We start from the raw sequence: 17,887 nt of genomic DNA on the forward strand, positions 1-17,887 counted from the left end.
CTGAAAGAATGAAGAAAGAGAGATAATAAGATATATGAAAGAAAAGAATGAAAATAAATAGAAGTGTGTGAATATATTAATAAAAAATTAAAAGTCCCTATCCCATACAAGATAGGTAAACGAGAGGTCCTCAATAACGGGGACCATAAAAAAAATAGGAGCCACGCTGACAAACACTCCTGGAACACTCAAATATCGCACCATTTATAAGCCGAGAAACGCTTTCCACTAATTATTTGGACGATTTTGGATTAGAGAAAAAAAATTCGCAGTCATTTAAAAAATTAGCCATCCTCGCCGGCACGGTCAGATACGAACCAAGAAAAATATAGACCCTCCAACATCTTGGAGAGAAGCGCCACTAAAGTTTCTTCCGCTATTTCTTCCAGCTCTAAGGTTTTCGTAGTAGTAATAATCTAATCCAGGTAATAGCAATTGACCAAGTCTAGTCTTTGACCCCTCGCACATTCTTTGATCAGATGTTAAACGCGTATTTAGGAACCTTATCAGGCCAAATCACCGAATGAAACACCCGTATAAGCACTTCTTAGCGATCTTGACAGGCTTCACAATGAAATAACTAACGTGATGTCACAGTCGAAGTTCTTAGAGGCAGCCCACGATGTTCCTGGGGAGCCCGAACAAAGATTTTCGAGAAAGCCTAAGCCGAGGTTCGCGTGCGAGCCCCAGCCCTGGTTCCCGGAGAAGCTTTCGAACTTAAGATACTTAGACGAGGTTTTGGTTCTGCTCCTGTAGCATTCTGCCCCTTCAATCCAGTGAAATCTATAAATTACATTAAGGCAAGTGTAGATCTTGACCAAAAAAGCTTCTATTCTTGGTCGGCCAATGAAAATTCCCTTTTTTCACACCAAGTGGTACCAAGAGCTGTAAAAAAATAGAGTTGCTGATTTAAACTTTCGTAAAATCTGATTTATTTCATACTTACCTCTCATATATCTGTCCTGTGTACTGCCTCTGTAAGAATCACATTATTTTGGATTAAAGAAAAGTATAGCTTTAATCTTTAAATTCGATAAATTGGTAGAGATATAAGAACTCTCCAAAATTACTACATACTATAACATATTATTAACCTCCATTGTATACACCCAATATGTATTGGGAAAGGTTTGATGTATTCAAATTGACACAATAACAAAATTTATATACATGTTCACGCCAAGTTTTTACAGTTATAACTAATCAACTTTTGCTTCACCATCATTCATAAAGTAGTGCTTTCTTCACACAATACTTTTGTTTTTTTTAAAAAAAAAAGAAAACTATGATAGTCAAATTTATTTTTGTCTATTATAAGCTGTATGTCCACTACTTATACAGATTTTTATTACAATTACAAATATTTTTAACATACATGTAGCTAACAAAATGAGAAGAAAACTATTAGCAAGTTCTCACTTATGCCTCTGCAAAATATTTCATAATATCAAAGGCAAACTTTCACAACACAGTTTGCAAACAATGAAATCATAATATGGGTATAATTTTCTACCAAAAGTGCAAAAATTGCTCATTGCAGTAAATGATCTACCATCATAAACAGCATTACATTATTATAAGCAATTTAAACACACAATATACAAGTAATAGTAACACTTCTGGCTATCTTCACATTCCTGCAACCTTCTTTAACCTTCAGTTTCTTCTGTCTTCATCAACTGCATTTTTCTTCTTTAGTCAGTCCTCGTGACATTATTTTACAAATACGAACAAAACAAAAAACTACATGAATTTGAAACAAAGCATCATTTACACATAACAATAGGAAAGATTTTATAATTTATTTCACAACTTAACAAACTTAATGATAAGGATATTTATAGAAAGATTCTTCCTGACTTCCTTTTCCACTGTAGCTATAATTTCCTGTATTCCGCCTACTGTACTGAGGTTGTTGCATAGGCTGAGATTGTTTCAAAGTTTTTGCACAAGCTGCAAGTTGAGACACCAGCTGAGCAGGTGTGAGGTGTGCAATTGAAATAGGTTCACTTTGGGGTACACTTCCACTTGGGTTAAACACAGTCTTCGAATTAATTAGATCTTGATCCACAACTTGAGTATGCACTGTAGATGTAAAATGTTCTCGCTCAATGGCAGTTCCAACTTCATTTGTTTTGGTAGAATCACGAATGTGACACACATCACAGAAAGGTTTAGTTGTTTGAACAGCTGCGTCTTTCATGTTCCTATAATCCTTTTGCTTTGATTGTGACACAACATCACTCAATCCTATAGTTGATATAATACTTTCAATCACTTGCCGATTTTGCGACACTGTCTCGAATTTGCCATTTGTATTAGTGAAATAAAAATCTACACTTGCTTGCCTCTTCAATGGAGAACAATATTTTGGAGTAAGACTCTTTGTTTCTTGACCAAGGAGTTTATTATTTATTAATAAACGATTAGGCAATTCTAACTTATTAAGTTTAGTCAATGCTTCAACGCAGCGATCTAGCACTGTGAATGCAAAAGTCATCATCAGTATCATTAAAAAATTATCAAAGAGATTTAAAATGTACTTAAACATTTATAGGCATATAATTTTAAATCCTTATGCCTGGACACAAACATGAACACCACACTAACTTAAAAAGTCAACAATAGCTCTATAACCAAAGTTTTGTCAACCAGTTTAACTAAATCAATAAAAAAGTAGGCAAACTTTGTGTTCGATTAGTTAAAACAATACTGTCTTCCAAATTGACCACAAAAGTGCACAGTTCATTAATAGTAGCGAAAAAACTATAAAGGCAATAACAAATAAAGCAAACAATGTAATAAATATCAAATCTTTCTCAACAACTACCCACCCTTTACTGTGATGTGGGTAGACACAGCATTGTCCATATATACACCTGTAATACAATCATAAATTTCATATGTGACTGAGAAATGTATCCATTATTCTGAAATATTACTATAATATAGCATAAATGAACATCTTACCTTTATTTGGGCGCAATTTCAAATAGTCCTCTTTTGAAAGTGTGCCATCCACAACCAACTGCAATATTTTTTGTTATATTAATTAAATGAATTATACAAATCAATTATTATTTTAATAGTGCATATATTTACTTTAGCCAATGCATCGTAAGGTTTATCTTGTGATCTTTGTGTTGTAACATTAACAGGAACTTGCGAAATGGTGGATGTACTTTCAGCTGGAGGTGGTACCATGGTGGGAGCTGAATTCATAATTGGTCCTGAACCTAGTTTTGAGTCAGAATCACATGATCCATGAGGATAATTATCTTGTGTATAGGAATATTCTGGTAATCCACCAGAATATTCAGGTAATGAAGTGTTTGCATAAAATTCTTGCTGGCCAGTCTGATATGCAACTGTATTGGGTGAGGATTCACTCACAGTTTGACATATTTCATTTGGATATAGGAAAGTATCTTTCCGCTCTAATGTTCTCTGCTTTTTAATATAGGAATACTTTACAGGACTTCGGGAGTAGCCTTTACTATGTTGTGGAGAGCTATACTTAGACCTGCTATTTCTCCTTGGACTGTAAACAGGACCATAGTGCCTTCTTTGTTTCCAACTTGGACTATGATGATGATAGTTTCGTTGTGGACTATAATGTTTATTTTTTCTGTGACTTTCATAATAATTGTGATGAGGACTACGATGAATACTGCGTCTTTCTCTTGGGATATACTCTCGTCGTGGTGACTTTCGGTATTTATATTCATTGTGTCTTTCATACATCATGTCTGGGCTTCTTGATTTGTATCTTCTTTTTGTTGAACTCGATGGTTCATTAAGAAAATCGTCCAGTTCAGTTCCAGGAGGTTTTAAGTCTTCGATAGAGTCTAAATGTTTGCTGAGATATTCTTTAACTTTGACTTCTTTGTCTCTTTTAATAGCTTCATTAGTTTTACGAAGATCCCGCCGACTACCTGGTTTAATGTAATTATCTATTCGGCTGGAACTCCTTTCACGACGACTGTTACTGGACAATCTTTCGTAAGATGAATAGCGTTCAGGTCGACTCGTTCTACACCCACTTTCATTCTTTTCATACTGCATTTCGGAACCGTCTCTTCCATCTCGAATGAGTTCACGCAGATCACGAACACCGTCAACTGCAGCTGCTATTCGTGATCTTGAATTTCGTTTGGGTGCCCCTTCTTTGACTTCCCAGCTGTCAATTACACTAAGGCCTTCTATAAATTCGTCTTTACTAAAATCGTCAAAAAAATCACTCGGAATATCCTCATCAGAGATATTTTCTTGATTTTGAGATTCCATCACTTATTGAAAGTAACAAAATTCGAATGCGCCTATTCACTACTACTATACTAACCGGAGGAACAATAACCACAATAAACAACGCAAAAGATATATTTACTTTATTCAAATTATTTTTAAGAAAACACAAAACATAGGTTCTTTTTTACAGAAAAAGTGGTCTAGTAGTACATAATATTTCAAAAGATGTGATTTCACAGTAAAGTAAATAAGGTTATTGTAAAACAGCTACCTAAGGTACACTATCAATTACCGCCATCTGCATTTCATAACATTAACTATCTATAGCAGATGTCATTTTTATTTTGATATATTCGTTAAATCCTTCTTTATACTATTGTAGTTCTATTTGTATTCGTGATAAGAACTACCTATGTCATTACATTAAGAGTATTAAAATACCTTTTTTTATCGTTTTTGGGTCAAATTAAATGTATAAAATGCGAACAAATACGTATCCAAACAAAGTGCGTTTTAAAGCTGTATTGGTTGACCTATCATTAGGTAATTTTCATCACCTAGTGTACCTAAACAAAAACCATTATATTCGTTATATACACATTCAAAATCTCTTGTTCTCAATGTCAAGTTTCTTACATTTTTACACAGCATAATAGTTTAGATAATGATCTTCGTAAGTGGCAAGATGGGTGGTATACTAAATCAGGAAAAAGAAGCTCAAAATAAATGTGTTTGCTTTAAATACTAAGTTAACAACTATAGGTGATAGTAGTTAACTTGATGAATGTCAAAAAGCTTAGATTAAATCGTTTTGCTGCTGAATGTTTAAAAGAGTCTGAACAACGTACCCAATACACTTTATTAAAGTATTCTTATTTTGACTATTAAATGGCATTAACATTGATGCCTTTTATGGTGTGCAATGCATGTTTTTAATTCGGTACAAAAATTTCGGTCAGGCCAAGAATGGTATTGGTATATATTTTTAATTTCTTCAACATAGTATCAGAACAAAAGAACCTGCTCGGTTCCATTTTGTTCAAACGATATTATACTAAGGATCATTATTAATGTAGTCAACATTATTAAAATAATATACATTTTCGGGATAGCTGAAAAAAAATCTTTCTTTCCATATTCCATAAATTCTATTATATTAATTTCTCTATTTCACATATGTAACCAATTTTCAAAAATATTTTAAAAATAAAATGTATTTATTGCAATTTCTAAATCACAAATGTTGTTTTTTTTTTCAACACGCGAGTGATTTAAGTGATAAAATAACTTTTTCATATTAGATTATTTAATTTGAATAAAAAAATAGAAGCACTTAAAATAATATTTTATTTCTTTTTTTAATTACACTCAATATTTGTAGGTTTTTAAAAACTCATTCGTGTAATGGAAAACATTCCCATCGTTATCACTGTCGCTTCACTAGAGTTAAAATTGTGTAGGAAGGCGCCTGATCCCAGTTTTCGTATTTTGTAAAATACGAAATGTTTTATTGTATTCACAAGATTTTTAAATGGCGTGATATTACTTACTGAATAGAATTGTTTTTAAAATTATGGAATATACTCAGCGGATTGAATGTACGCAAGATTTGTGCGGTCACGGAGACGAAAGAATATTCCCGGAACAGGTTTAAAAATGTTTTGTTTACCAATAACAAAAAACTTATTTTCGTATACTAAATAAAACATGATATTTGATGCTTAATTTTAATTCCAAGTACCGTTTCCCTGTACTGTACAATTGTTATTAGTTTTTTCCATTATACCTTACAAAATAAAGATTTTATAATTCGTTCTGTTTATTTGGGTTTGGATCATAAACAATACGAATTTGCAATATATTTGTGATAACTGATATAATGGTATATAGTTGTACGCCAAAGTTTTTGGGTTATTTGACTATTCATAATAAATTAGATTTGATTAGATTAGATTACTTATAGGTGTTGTTTGTTGTTTTCAGATTGGTGTTTTGGGAATATGTGGTCAAAAATATCCAGTGAACAAAGGTCCAAACAAAATAGGAAGAGATCCTCAAACATGCAATATTGTTTTAAATTTACATGTGGGTATTATTGTAAAACCATATAATTTATATTTAGAGATCTAAATTATAAATGGTTTTTTGGGATAGTTTGAAAACAAATTAAACTCAACATACCTTGGAATATTGCCTGGAACCTTCCTCTGATGTTTCAATATAAAAATATACTTTATTTTCAGTCTGTATCCAGGCAACATGCAGTGATAAATATTTTAAATTCTGCAGAATATATGATTATGGACTTGGATTCAGCAAACAAAACTAAAGTGCTTGATGTAAGTCATGTCTTTTAATTCTAGTCTTGGCAATATAGTCACATATATAGTCACAATATACTATCAAGCTTTGTAATTTGATTACATAATTACATTTAAAACATTACCCAGGACCTATCAAATTGATGATTTCAAACAAAATCGCCAAAATTGAGAGTCTTTAAAAACAATTTATATTTTCTCCTGCTTCATAAATTTTGAAATTTTTGTATGGTATACCTACTGAGAATGTCAAATTGATGGGTTAAGTTATTATGTAGCAATCCTTATATAATTGCTTTCTTTGTATAGTTATTCTACCAATAGTAAATGTAAATGTAAAAAGTGTAAACAAAAAGTCTAAGATACCCACTCATTATAAATGAGACAAAACAAAGTGAGTGACTTGGATGTCATATTATTTTGTACTCAACAAAATTGCTCATTCCACTGCATGTTTTGAGTTCTAAATGACACAATGATTTCTCTGAAAAAGGTTTATCAAAAAGATATTTGGTTCATGTGTTGATGTGAACTAATAACACACACAAGCAATGTTCAAAGCTGGTGATAGCTGACATTAGGCTGCAGTATGCTTTGAATTACATATGCAGCAGCATATTGGTTTGTAACAATATCATAAGATATCTCTTAGGCATGTGCCAGGCTTTAGGTTGCTACAGTGACAGTGGTTAGAATTTTTTTCGGAAAAACTGTCCAAAAGTTTTGGTTATTGTAGTCTCTGCTTATTGAATTGTTATATACAATAGAATGATTGAATTTTGACACAGTATTTTCTACTTTTATCAATCACACTTTTCTACCAACCATAAGTAGAAACAGAAAATAGATAATTGACATAAATTACCAACTGTCAATGAGAATTCTTCTGAGGATAACTTTGAGGGAGATCAATATGAATTTAGCTGATGATTTTTAAGGATATCGCAGGGTCTAGTGGTTATACAAAAATAATTATTATATCGGGTTGTGTAACTAGTGTTTTTGAATTGATAATTGATACTCCCATTATGAAATACATAAAAGACTGCAGTGATAGTGAGGTAGACCAGATAGCACACAAATATAGTGTGAAATTTGGGTGTTTCTGATAGTTCTTTTTATAACATTTTGGACTCTGCAACAATGTGTGGATATTGTATAAAGAGTATACCGGATCTGAAAAGATTTCATATTTAGTGAGGAATTAGCTGGATAACCATCCATTCAAGAATGATGTTCAAAGTTCAGACGTTTCAGTTCTATCACCTTCATCAAAAGTCCGAAAAAGTTGTTATGTGGGCTACTACTACAATAAAAGCTACAAGGAGTATTTGCTATATATATATTGCAACAAATTCTATGTGAAAAATGCACGAAAGATATTCATATAATATTTTAAAAATGATTACCTTGTCGCATTTACAATATTATTATCATTTCTGTGATAACAAGATTTTGATTTATTATTTTATTTTTACGTCAAGCCTTGTATTGTTTAGCTCAAATGTAGTTTGAATAAATTGATTTTTTAAAGTAAATACGTATTTTCACCTGCAGTTTGACAGATGCTCACAGAGATAGGTACATAAGAAATGCTTGTAAACTTAGTGTTAAAATTAAAGTATTTCTTTTTCAGAAAACTTTGTCGCCATATATTCCTCATCCACTTAAGCATGGTGATACAGTACAGTTTGGGCAAATTTTTGGTGTTTTTCGATTATTAGAGGATAACAGTGACTTGCCAATGACGCAGGCTTTGGACATTCCTGATACCCCAATTGTAAATAGGCATGTTTCTAAATTAACAAATTTGCCCAATACAATTATACCAGAGTCTCCTAATGTTAGTGATAAGGTAAGTTTATTAAATTATATTTTGGTGAAATGCATAAATTTCATGTTGGATGCAAGTGATATCCATCTGGTCTTTATAGATATTTATAGTAGAGGTCTATGTCCAGCAGTGGGATTTCTTACAGCTATAATGATGTGCATAAATGGAACATAAACTTGTCTATGGGAAGGTGATTAAATAAAACAGTGTACACAGAGAATTCTATCCATAGAAAAATGTTAGATCAGTTTTTTGGCCAAAAATATGGCAAATCCTTGAGTTAATAACCCAAATGGTTATATAACTTGAGCAACATATAATTTTTTCTTTCAATATTACATTAATAATACACTAAAGTACTTTAATACATGCCAACTTTCTGCAAGACGAAAAAAATCTTCAATCTATGCTTTAAGCATAGACTTTATGCTTGTTACTTTATTTATGTGATGTAATATATTTAATATTACATCACATAAATTTCAAGAAATTAATTGAATTATTACTGCAGTAACAATTTCATTGTTGATTTGTATGTCTTATCTCCATAATGATAATATTTTTTTTCAACCAATACTTATAATGCTAGTTTGAAAGATATAAGGTTATTATTTTAAAAAAAAATTGTGTGATATGTATGAAGATTATTTTTTCATAAGTAATTTTTATTTCTTTTTACAGGATGAATCTTTTGTTGCTCCATCACAACCATTAAATAAAAAAGAACTTAAAAGTACCAACATAAATATTCTAAAAAGTTCTGGAAAGTCTACTGTACAGCCTGTCAGCACAAACCAAATTGCTAATGTATATTGGAATTCTTCAAGAAAATCAATTTCTATTAACATGGAATTCGATGACTCCACTGATACTATTAATAATTCTTCTATTTCTCTAAAATCTACAAAAGGAGAAATGATTCCAAATATTCATGAAATGGAAACACAAGTTCCAGTCTCTGAAGAAAATATGAATGCAATAGATAATATCTACATTGCAGACACTCAGCTTTGTACAAATTCATTGCCATCTGTTGTTGAAAATTCACAAAAAAACATAATGAATGATGAAAACCATCCTAATATTCATAAAATACCCAATCAGCTTGGGGTAAAACTTAATCTTTTCATAGGCAATAAAGAAAATAGTGACATTCTAAATGCCGACACACGACAATTATTGAATAGTGAAGACAAAGGAAAAAACACTAGTGGTAAAACTGGCAATGAAAATTTTAAAGATTCTTTACAAGAGAAATCAAACACTAACCTTAATGCATCAGATGAAGAAATTCTGTTTGAGGAAATAGATAGGGAACCATATGAAAAAGACTTTGAATCCCAGCCTTTACTACTGCCTGAAGATTTTATTGACAAAACAACAGCACCACCAAATTTAAACCAGAGTAATCTACGACAAGTGTCAATTCACCTTGATGACAAAAAGATATTAACAAATAAAAGACTCAGAGTGCATTCTGACACTACAACTGATTGTGAAGATTTTGATATACTTCTTACACAAAAAATTCCAGAAAAATTAGATCAGTGTCAAAATCATAAACAAAGTATTTCTGAAAAGGATATAACAAAGAGTTCAACCCCTCACAAATTAACCAATCAAATAGATAGTATGATTAAAAATAAAGATAAAATTGATTTGAAAAATTCCTTAAACATGGATGATGATTCCACTGATTGTGAAGATGATATAATTCCCGCTAACTCAAATACTTCAAAATTTGAAAATTTGAACAGAAAAAGTTTTGAAGATTTAGTAGCTACACAAATAATCTCTTCATCTAGAGCAAATGAAATGAAAGGTTCATCCACAGGTTTAGAGTTTGAAGAGATGCTTACACAGGTCATAGACGAAGTTGACGTTCAAAACAGCTCAAATATTTCCGAAAATACTAAAGAATCTCCTTTTGAGGATTTACCAACTCAAGTATTAGAAGTAACACAAAAAAAACTTATAGAAGAAAGCAAAATATTACCTAAGACAAGCCCTTTTAAAATACCGAATCAATCTGTAAAGGACTTCAGAAGGAAAGAGATCACAAATAAATTAAAAAATATTTCGGGAGAAAAGAATAATGTCGATGATGATGATAATTTCTATCAGAGCACACAAGATATTTATGATGTCTTATTGTCACAGAATGATAAACCTTCGGACACCGCACAGTCACTCAATAAAAACGATCAACAATTCCTTCCAGATAACTCAATCCAGTGCAATGATAGGAATGATAAAATAAATGAATTTGTTATGAGTGTATCAAATCGTCAAGTCACTGATATAACTGGGGTCAAAGAACAGACGACTGCAAAGAGAAAAGCAATGTCTAGTGATAGTTCAGATGTGGAGAGTACACCAAAAAAGATTCGACCCATTTCATTTATGGAAACCGAGTTGCCTAACAGTCAAGAAATAAAAAAGAATGTAACGTTAAATTCGAAAACATTTGCCGCCGAAATATCAAGTGATTCTGAAACAGAAAATGAGTCGGAAACACAGTCCACACCAATTTTATTTCATAAACATACTAGACGTAAAAATACTAAAATTGATTTGACTAAAAAGTTTGAAATAGGTGAACTACCAACAAAAATAAGTACTAGGGTTAGGAAGCCTACCACTAAAGCGCAGAATAGTCCTACAATCAAAAATTTTCTTGTATCTAAATATGTTACAGAACAAGAGGAAAATATTGACAAAGATATTATTAGCGAAAACTTATCACGACTTAAAAAAAGCAAAGCTGAAAAAATGAAATTGAATGACGTTAAAAATATTAATGACAGTAATAACACCGTGAAGGCTGACCAATTGGAAAGATGTGATAAGAAATTAAATTTGCGCTTAAATGCCATCGAAAGCCAAATATCCAAACCAATAGTGAAAAATAAAAGTAATAACAAAACATCAAATGATAATAAAAGGCACGTAAATAATAGCACAGTGAAGAAAGAAACTGACAATAAAAAATCTATAATGGGTGACAAAGGTCCAACAGAACTAAAGAGTAATAAATTGTCCAAAGAATCTGATAAAAATATCAAAGTTTCCGAAAATTCTAAAGATTCACAGAAATTAGAAAGAGCTAGCAGAAGAGCCGATAAAAAAGAGAAAAACAAGGATATATTGACAGAGGACAAATCTAGTAAAAAAGATGATGAAAATACCACTAAGCAGTTTTCATCATATGAAACAACTCTCCAACGAAGTACTAGAAATAGGCGTAAAGTTCATAGTTATAGTGAAGCAAAAGAAATTGAAAAAGTTTCTGACAAGACAGATAAAATAAAACATTCTCATCAAGATCTTAATATAGTTTCCTCACCCGAAAAAGAACTAAGACGAAGTAAAAGACAAAAAATAGCTAAGAAAGACAGTGAAACAAATATTGATGAACAATTAAAACATTCTAATACTAAGAAAAAACATGATGAACTTGATTCTGGTAAGACCTCTATAAGAGGGCGAGAGAGTACTGTCTATAACATATCTTCTGAATCGGGTGTAGATTCCCCAAAACGTAAACATCTCCAAAAGTCTCTGCCTGAAAAATCAACCACAAGTATAAAAAACGCAAGATCTGCAACTAATTCGGAACATGATATATCTATTAGAGTTACCCCCAGGCAAACTAAATCACATAATGTTTTATTTACGGCTTTTACAAGCGAAGAGATTAAACTCAAGTTGGAAAAATTAGGTAAGATGGGTTCCATTTACATTAATTAACAAATTTCAAACATTTCTTTTATAAGAATTAATCTAGTTGACAAATAATTATCAGCACACAGTGTTTCTTCTACTTTACTATTTACATTATTATTAAGTGGAAACCTAGTCCACGAGACACAACAGGTGTCCACATTAGCGTGAATGATAGATTTTTTTTATCCTACTTTACTTTTTTGACATTCACTCATAGCACAATCAATCAATTTTATATAGAAAACTAATAATTCGTAGCTGGAACTAGGACTTTAGATCTAATTTTCATATTTTTTGACGAATTTTGGAAATATAGTTGAAATGAAGCCGCATACCACTGGAACCTGGAAATTTTGAAAGTGGTGTATCAGAATAAATGCCTTGGAATTATTACTCTATAGCATAGGTTTATCTTATAATAAAAATGATACCAATTCCCCCCTTGATAAAATAGTTAATATAGCAATTTAATATCTTTTCTATTAATAAACACATTATATACATACACAAAATTAATATGCACTTTCTCTTATCATACTTCTCGTGGTTATGATAGAGGGTCATAATTAGTAATTAATAAAAAATACAAAATAAGTTATAGGACTATACCAATTGTGACTTAACAATCTTAAAACTAAAAAATAATGTCATTATTACTTTATTTTCGCAATGGAACTAATTAAATTAATTTGTTATATAAGTTTAAGAGGTAGTAAATCTGTTTAAACCTAAGTGCCTCAAATTAGTTCTCAAATAGCCAGTTTGCTGCCTCCTGTATATTTTAAAATATAAACAAATAATTCTGAAAGTTTTTGTGATTGCTTCATTAATATCTTTCATTAAATTTTCAGGTGCCATTGTTGTGACGGATGTAATGCAATGTACAGTTGTGCTAACCATAGATATAAAACGTACATTTAAACTGCTGTGTGCTATTGGCTTGGGTCGGCCCATAGTTGGTCCCACTTGGGTTCAAGCGTGTGTCGACGCTAAAATGATTGTAGGTAAGTTTTCAACTCGAACATTTATAATATAAATATTATTTTTGTCACAGTAAACTTTAACCGAATATATAAAAAAAGTTTAAATTTAAATTTTTATAGTTCAGTTGTAATTTTTCTATTCTTCAATCTGAAACTATGATTTTTGATAACATTATTTTTTTGTATAAAACAAATATTAGGTGTATGCCTTGCAGTAGGTGTCTATAGGCTAACATTGCATTACATTTTATTTTACTGTTGTTATTATTAGGTCCTCAATAATTTATGGTCAGCTCTGTGAAAAATAATTCAATATATATTATGAATTGAAAAAAAAATTAAGATTACAAATATCAATTTTGATACATATATTTTCCTGCGTATTACAAAAGGGCATTTATATATCAATTATTATAAGGTTTCACCGGAATGTTCACATACTTTATCTCTACAATCTGCTCACTCTCTCTTATCTCAAATTAAGACTTCAATTTCTTCACAATAGATCTGAGAGGGCTTTGAGATCATCAGAGAATCAGAGAAAATGAAATTAAAAATATTAGTGCATTCTTTGTTCATGGCCAAATTTTTTTTATTTAGCCTAACCACACAGGCTGTTAGTTGTGGAATGATTTACCTCTAAATATAAAACTTCCTAAGTCAATACCTATTTTTAAGAAAATGGTTATGAAATATTTACGGAACCTGTGATTATTTACCCTTTAATTATTATTTTTTCTGTTCCTTTATTCTTTTTGAGGAAAGTGAGATCCAAGACAGTTATAGTATTTATTATGTAATATATACGCTGTATACATATGTTTGTATATTTGTGTTGTACATGATAACTCCCCATTATTTATACTTCTACTGTTTTCATACTATGGTTGTCTGGAAGATATTGCCTCGTGTGATAAGACTGCACATTGTACTTTTGCCTTTATTATTATGAAACTTTGTATATATTTTCTAGCATATACATTAAATAAATATTTTTTTTTATATTTGTGATATTGTTCTTTATATATATAAAGAAATTTAAATTATTTAATAAAACATTCAGTACTGTATCAAAGTGCTTCTGACTTTTTTAAAAGTTCATATATTATATTAGAAAAAGTCATAAATTGTATTGAAGTGTTTTTAGGCCCCTCGCTTACGGCGACTTGTACGATTCAGTCGCGGTGCCCGGTTCTCCACTCGCGCTCCAAACTCCTATTTTCTTCCCGTCGCAATGCAGCGTGACATGACTAACAAGCGTTAGTAGCAATGTTGCCATCATCATTACAATAAGTCGCCGTGGGCCAGGGGTCTTAGTGCCTCCTCAGAATTCAGTACTTAAGATCTTGGTTTAAGGCATAGATAGGTTACTACTTGATGAAGCAATAAGATAGTCGCGACAAGTAGCTGGATGCGGGGAGTACAAGACCGGTTGTTTCGATCTTTGAGAGAAGCCTTACCTTTTGCAACTACTACTATTTAATTCACAGATCCATGGATGTACTTAATCAAAAACGAGGCGAAGGAAAAACTCTTCAAGTTTAATTTGCAAAAGACCATTACCGGCCGGAGAAATTTTTTAAAGGGGTATAATTTGTCTGCGACGCCGAGCGTTTCGCCCTGTCCGATGGAGATAAAATGTAAGTACTGTTATTGTAAACATTAGTTCCCAGCCCGGCGAGAATGTGTCAATTATTCGAAGTGGCACTTTCCTGGCATTTTTAAGATTGAATTACATCAGTATATTCTAGTTTTGAGTTATGTAACTGATTTTTTTTCTAAAAGATGTCAACATTTGTTTTTTAATTGCACCATGCCATCAAAACTCGAGGATTCCCTTTCTAATTAAAAATTAAAGCAATTTTAATACAGTGTTATTTTCATTTTGTTTTGCTACTTTTAGAGTTCAGTGTCAATTACTTATTGCGTTGTGCTTTTTTTAAAGAGAATAATAAATTTAAAAGTTTATACGTGTTGTTTCTCCAACACTATTTTTACTCTTACTAATTACACAATATGGAAAGCATACTTATTACCAACTTAATACTTAATAGATTTAAACGTATAATAATAATACGTATCACCTTAATTAAGATAAGTAAATAAATGCGACACATTACAATATTTCATACAGGGACTTTATAATAATAATCGAGGGAAAACCAAAAGTTCGGGAAACTACAAATATGTTTGACATTTACAATGTTGCCAGACATAAATGCACTAAAGAAATTGTGTTGTACAATTTCTTTAGTGCCTTTATGTCTGGTAACATTGTAAATGTCCCGTACCAACTATGGGGAAATTGTGTTGTACAATTTTGAACTAAATAGTAGTATGTCTATGAGAAATGTGGACTTCCACCATTTACAAAGTAATTATTAATAATTTGTAACTTCATAAACTAGGAAAATTTTTAATGATGAAAACAATGAAAATGAGAAAACTTTATAAATAATAACCTCTTTATTAATTGTATCAACTTCAATCATTACTATTTACTATTTTTTGTTAAAATGAATTCACACCATTTACAAAGAAAACAGCTCATATATAGCAAATTTTACTTATTTTAAATTATTAATTTTCAGTGATTGTGGAATGTTCCGGAGGTACATGGAAAGAGGGAGGGCCTAAGTGGATCTGCGTATCCTGCAGCGCGGACAGGAACCTCTGGCCCTCCCTAAAACGGAGAGGAGCTGTGATAGTGAACACGGAATTTATTTTAGGAGGTGTCTTACGACAGAGATTGGACATTGACGGAAATAAACTGTCATGAGAGTTATTGAGTGTTTGTGTATATTTCAAGTATATTTCAAAGTATATATAATTGTTGATAAGGTATATTTTTTAAAAGTAAAATTTAAAGATTTTTAAAAATACTTTTACAACAATATTCAAGTCAGTTTCTTAGTTTTTACTTACTGTCTGTACATTATGACTCTCTTAACATATAGTGATGTCAATAGTCTACATCCAGTTGCACTATTGTTTTAATTTAAATACCAGAGTCTGAGAGAAAAAAATAGAAGTACAAGATGGATTTTAATTTTTTATCTTTAAACTCTACCTTATTGTGTTATAAAAGATTTTAAACTTATATTTAATAATTGTTTATTAACACATTGTAACGGATCGCATATTGAGTCGTTATTAACACTAAAGAGCAGATCACATATAAATATGTTTATTATATACTCCTGGTAGAATAGGGTTAACTTGTAATAAAGTGTACACACTTTGATGCCCACAGAACTATGACCAATACAATTCTGAGTAATAAAAAAAACCAAATACTAATTAGTGTTTTTCAAGTTATCGCAATTTAAATAAATATTTATTTCGCGTTAAATGTCAAAAAATATCCGCCTTAGGTATAGTCTAGCGGAACGAAGCGCCCGCACACAATGTGTTGATACAACTAAAATTTCTTTAAACAGGGGTGGCCAAGCTCTTAGTTCCAAGAGATTTTTCAAAATTTATTTTTCGCCTAAATACGTATTTATTACATACGTAAAAAGACATTAAATACAGAAATTATATAATATGTATATATATATATTTATAAATATATATATTAAACTAAATTAATTTTCTTCTTTTGATAGATAGTTCCGTGAATTTTCGTGACGGTGTTTGAATTTAAAGTTAATAATTTTTAAAATATGATGATGCAATTGCTGACTGCATTACATTTATTGAAAGCTACAAAAATTCTTTAGAGTGCATGTGACTTGCAAATATTCTTCAGAGCTACGGATTGGCCACCCCTGTCTTAGATTTTTAAGTATTGAATGAACTGATACTTAGTTTATCTATATATACATTGCAATTGTCTTTGGGTATAGCAAAATGCAATTTATTTTGTTATTTTGAAAACAATTGATTTGTTTCTTTTTACGCATTTGTTCCTTTTTTGTTTAACTTTGGCGTAAACTTTGCAGTTGTTATAATGCCAAAGTTGTAAAGTAACTTTTTTTTACATTTGTTCATTACACTTTAGCATTGAAAAAGTTCTTTTATTTAACCCAGCCTATATTGTACTGTATTTTATGGGCAGAGTGATGCCTAACAGATTTCTTTGGTAAGCGATGAAGTAAGGACGCGTTTACATACATCTGTTATTTGCACAGTACAAACACTGCACTTCGTTTGTACATAAAAATGTAGGTTATCTTTTATAGCCCACATTGCATAGAAGGCATAAAGGTCATCTATTCCTTGGACTGTCAAAAAAGAAAGCAAAAAGACTAGCGAATAACATCACCCAGAAACAGAAAAGCCTGGAGAAAAATGGTGTTTTTGCTTATCCTTAGATTTTCATATTTTTATAATGACTTCTATTTAAGTTATTAAATGTTTTGGTGATTTTAGAGTTAAGTGTAAGCCATGACATATATACATTAACAATAAAATTTTATGCAAGTAAAATTTTATTATTAATGTAAAAAAATCAAGTAACAATGATGGTCACGTGAAAGTAACTGAGAGCTGTTTGCACATTTCAGGTGACTACATAAACACTGCAAAATAAAATATTTTTCCAATAAATAAAACTTCTTTATATATAAATTATTTATTTAATTACAGAGACAAAAATAAATAATGTACTGAAATACAAATCCTTGTGGAATGTGCATGTGAAATGCAAAATTATATTATTAATTTTTATATTAAGTTTACAGGAACATACAGAATATATATATATATATGTAAATAATTGAATTCGCATTATTTAGACAAGGGATAAGCAAATTTGTTATGCAAACGAACTA

At 30.9% G+C, this 17,887-nt stretch overlaps 2 protein-coding genes across 2 annotated transcripts; one reads left to right on the top strand and one right to left on the bottom strand.

Moving 5' to 3' along the window:
* Window positions 1-1,332: 1,332 nt before the first annotated feature.
* Window positions 1,333-4,455, bottom strand: LOC137930486 (uncharacterized). The gene is made up of 4 exons (XM_068773753.1): window positions 3,103-4,455; window positions 2,971-3,028; window positions 2,835-2,879; window positions 1,333-2,481 (listed from the first exon to the last, which is right to left on the bottom strand). Exons 1-4 carry the CDS (start codon window positions 4,285-4,287, stop codon window positions 1,823-1,825), a joined length of 1,947 nt encoding a protein of 648 aa, XP_068629854.1. The 5' UTR covers window positions 4,288-4,455; the 3' UTR covers window positions 1,333-1,822.
* A 1,252-nt stretch (window positions 4,456-5,707) lies between these two features.
* Window positions 5,708-16,627, top strand: LOC137930560 (putative leucine-rich repeat-containing protein DDB_G0290503). Its single transcript, XM_068773854.1, has 8 exons — window positions 5,708-5,896; window positions 6,232-6,333; window positions 6,492-6,587; window positions 8,206-8,424; window positions 9,085-12,124; window positions 12,981-13,133; window positions 14,603-14,752; window positions 15,704-16,627. Exons 1-8 carry the CDS (start codon window positions 5,822-5,824, stop codon window positions 15,889-15,891), a joined length of 4,023 nt encoding a protein of 1,340 aa, XP_068629955.1. The 5' UTR covers window positions 5,708-5,821; the 3' UTR covers window positions 15,892-16,627.
* The last annotated feature ends 1,260 nt before the right edge of the window (window positions 16,628-17,887 follow it).

Source organism: Battus philenor, unplaced genomic scaffold, assembly GCF_028537555.1.
Source record: "Battus philenor isolate CCGP_79_NKW_IND1 unplaced genomic scaffold, ilBatPhil1.0.hap1 SCAF_11, whole genome shotgun sequence".
NCBI lineage: Eukaryota > Metazoa > Arthropoda > Insecta > Lepidoptera > Papilionidae > Battus > Battus philenor.

Coding starts and splice junctions, on each gene's coding strand:
- LOC137930560 (XM_068773854.1), top strand. CDS start 5,822: ATGGAATATACTCAGCGGATTGAATGTACGCAAGATTTGTGCGGTCAC. Junction 6,334..6,491: donor ATATTGTTTTAAATTTACAT/GTGGGTATTATT, acceptor CTTTATTTTCAG/TCTGTATCCAGGCAACATGC. Junction 6,588..8,205: donor ACAAAACTAAAGTGCTTGAT/GTAAGTCATGTC, acceptor TTTCTTTTTCAG/AAAACTTTGTCGCCATATAT.
- LOC137930486 (XM_068773753.1), bottom strand. CDS start 4,287: ATGGAATCTCAAAATCAAGAAAATATCTCTGATGAGGATATTCCGAGT. Junction 2,880..2,970: donor GAAATTGCGCCCAAATAAAG/GTAAGATGTTCA, acceptor ATTGTATTACAG/GTGTATATATGGACAATGCT. Junction 2,482..2,834: donor TACCCACATCACAGTAAAGG/GTGGGTAGTTGT, acceptor TTGCATTCACAG/TGCTAGATCGCTGCGTTGAA.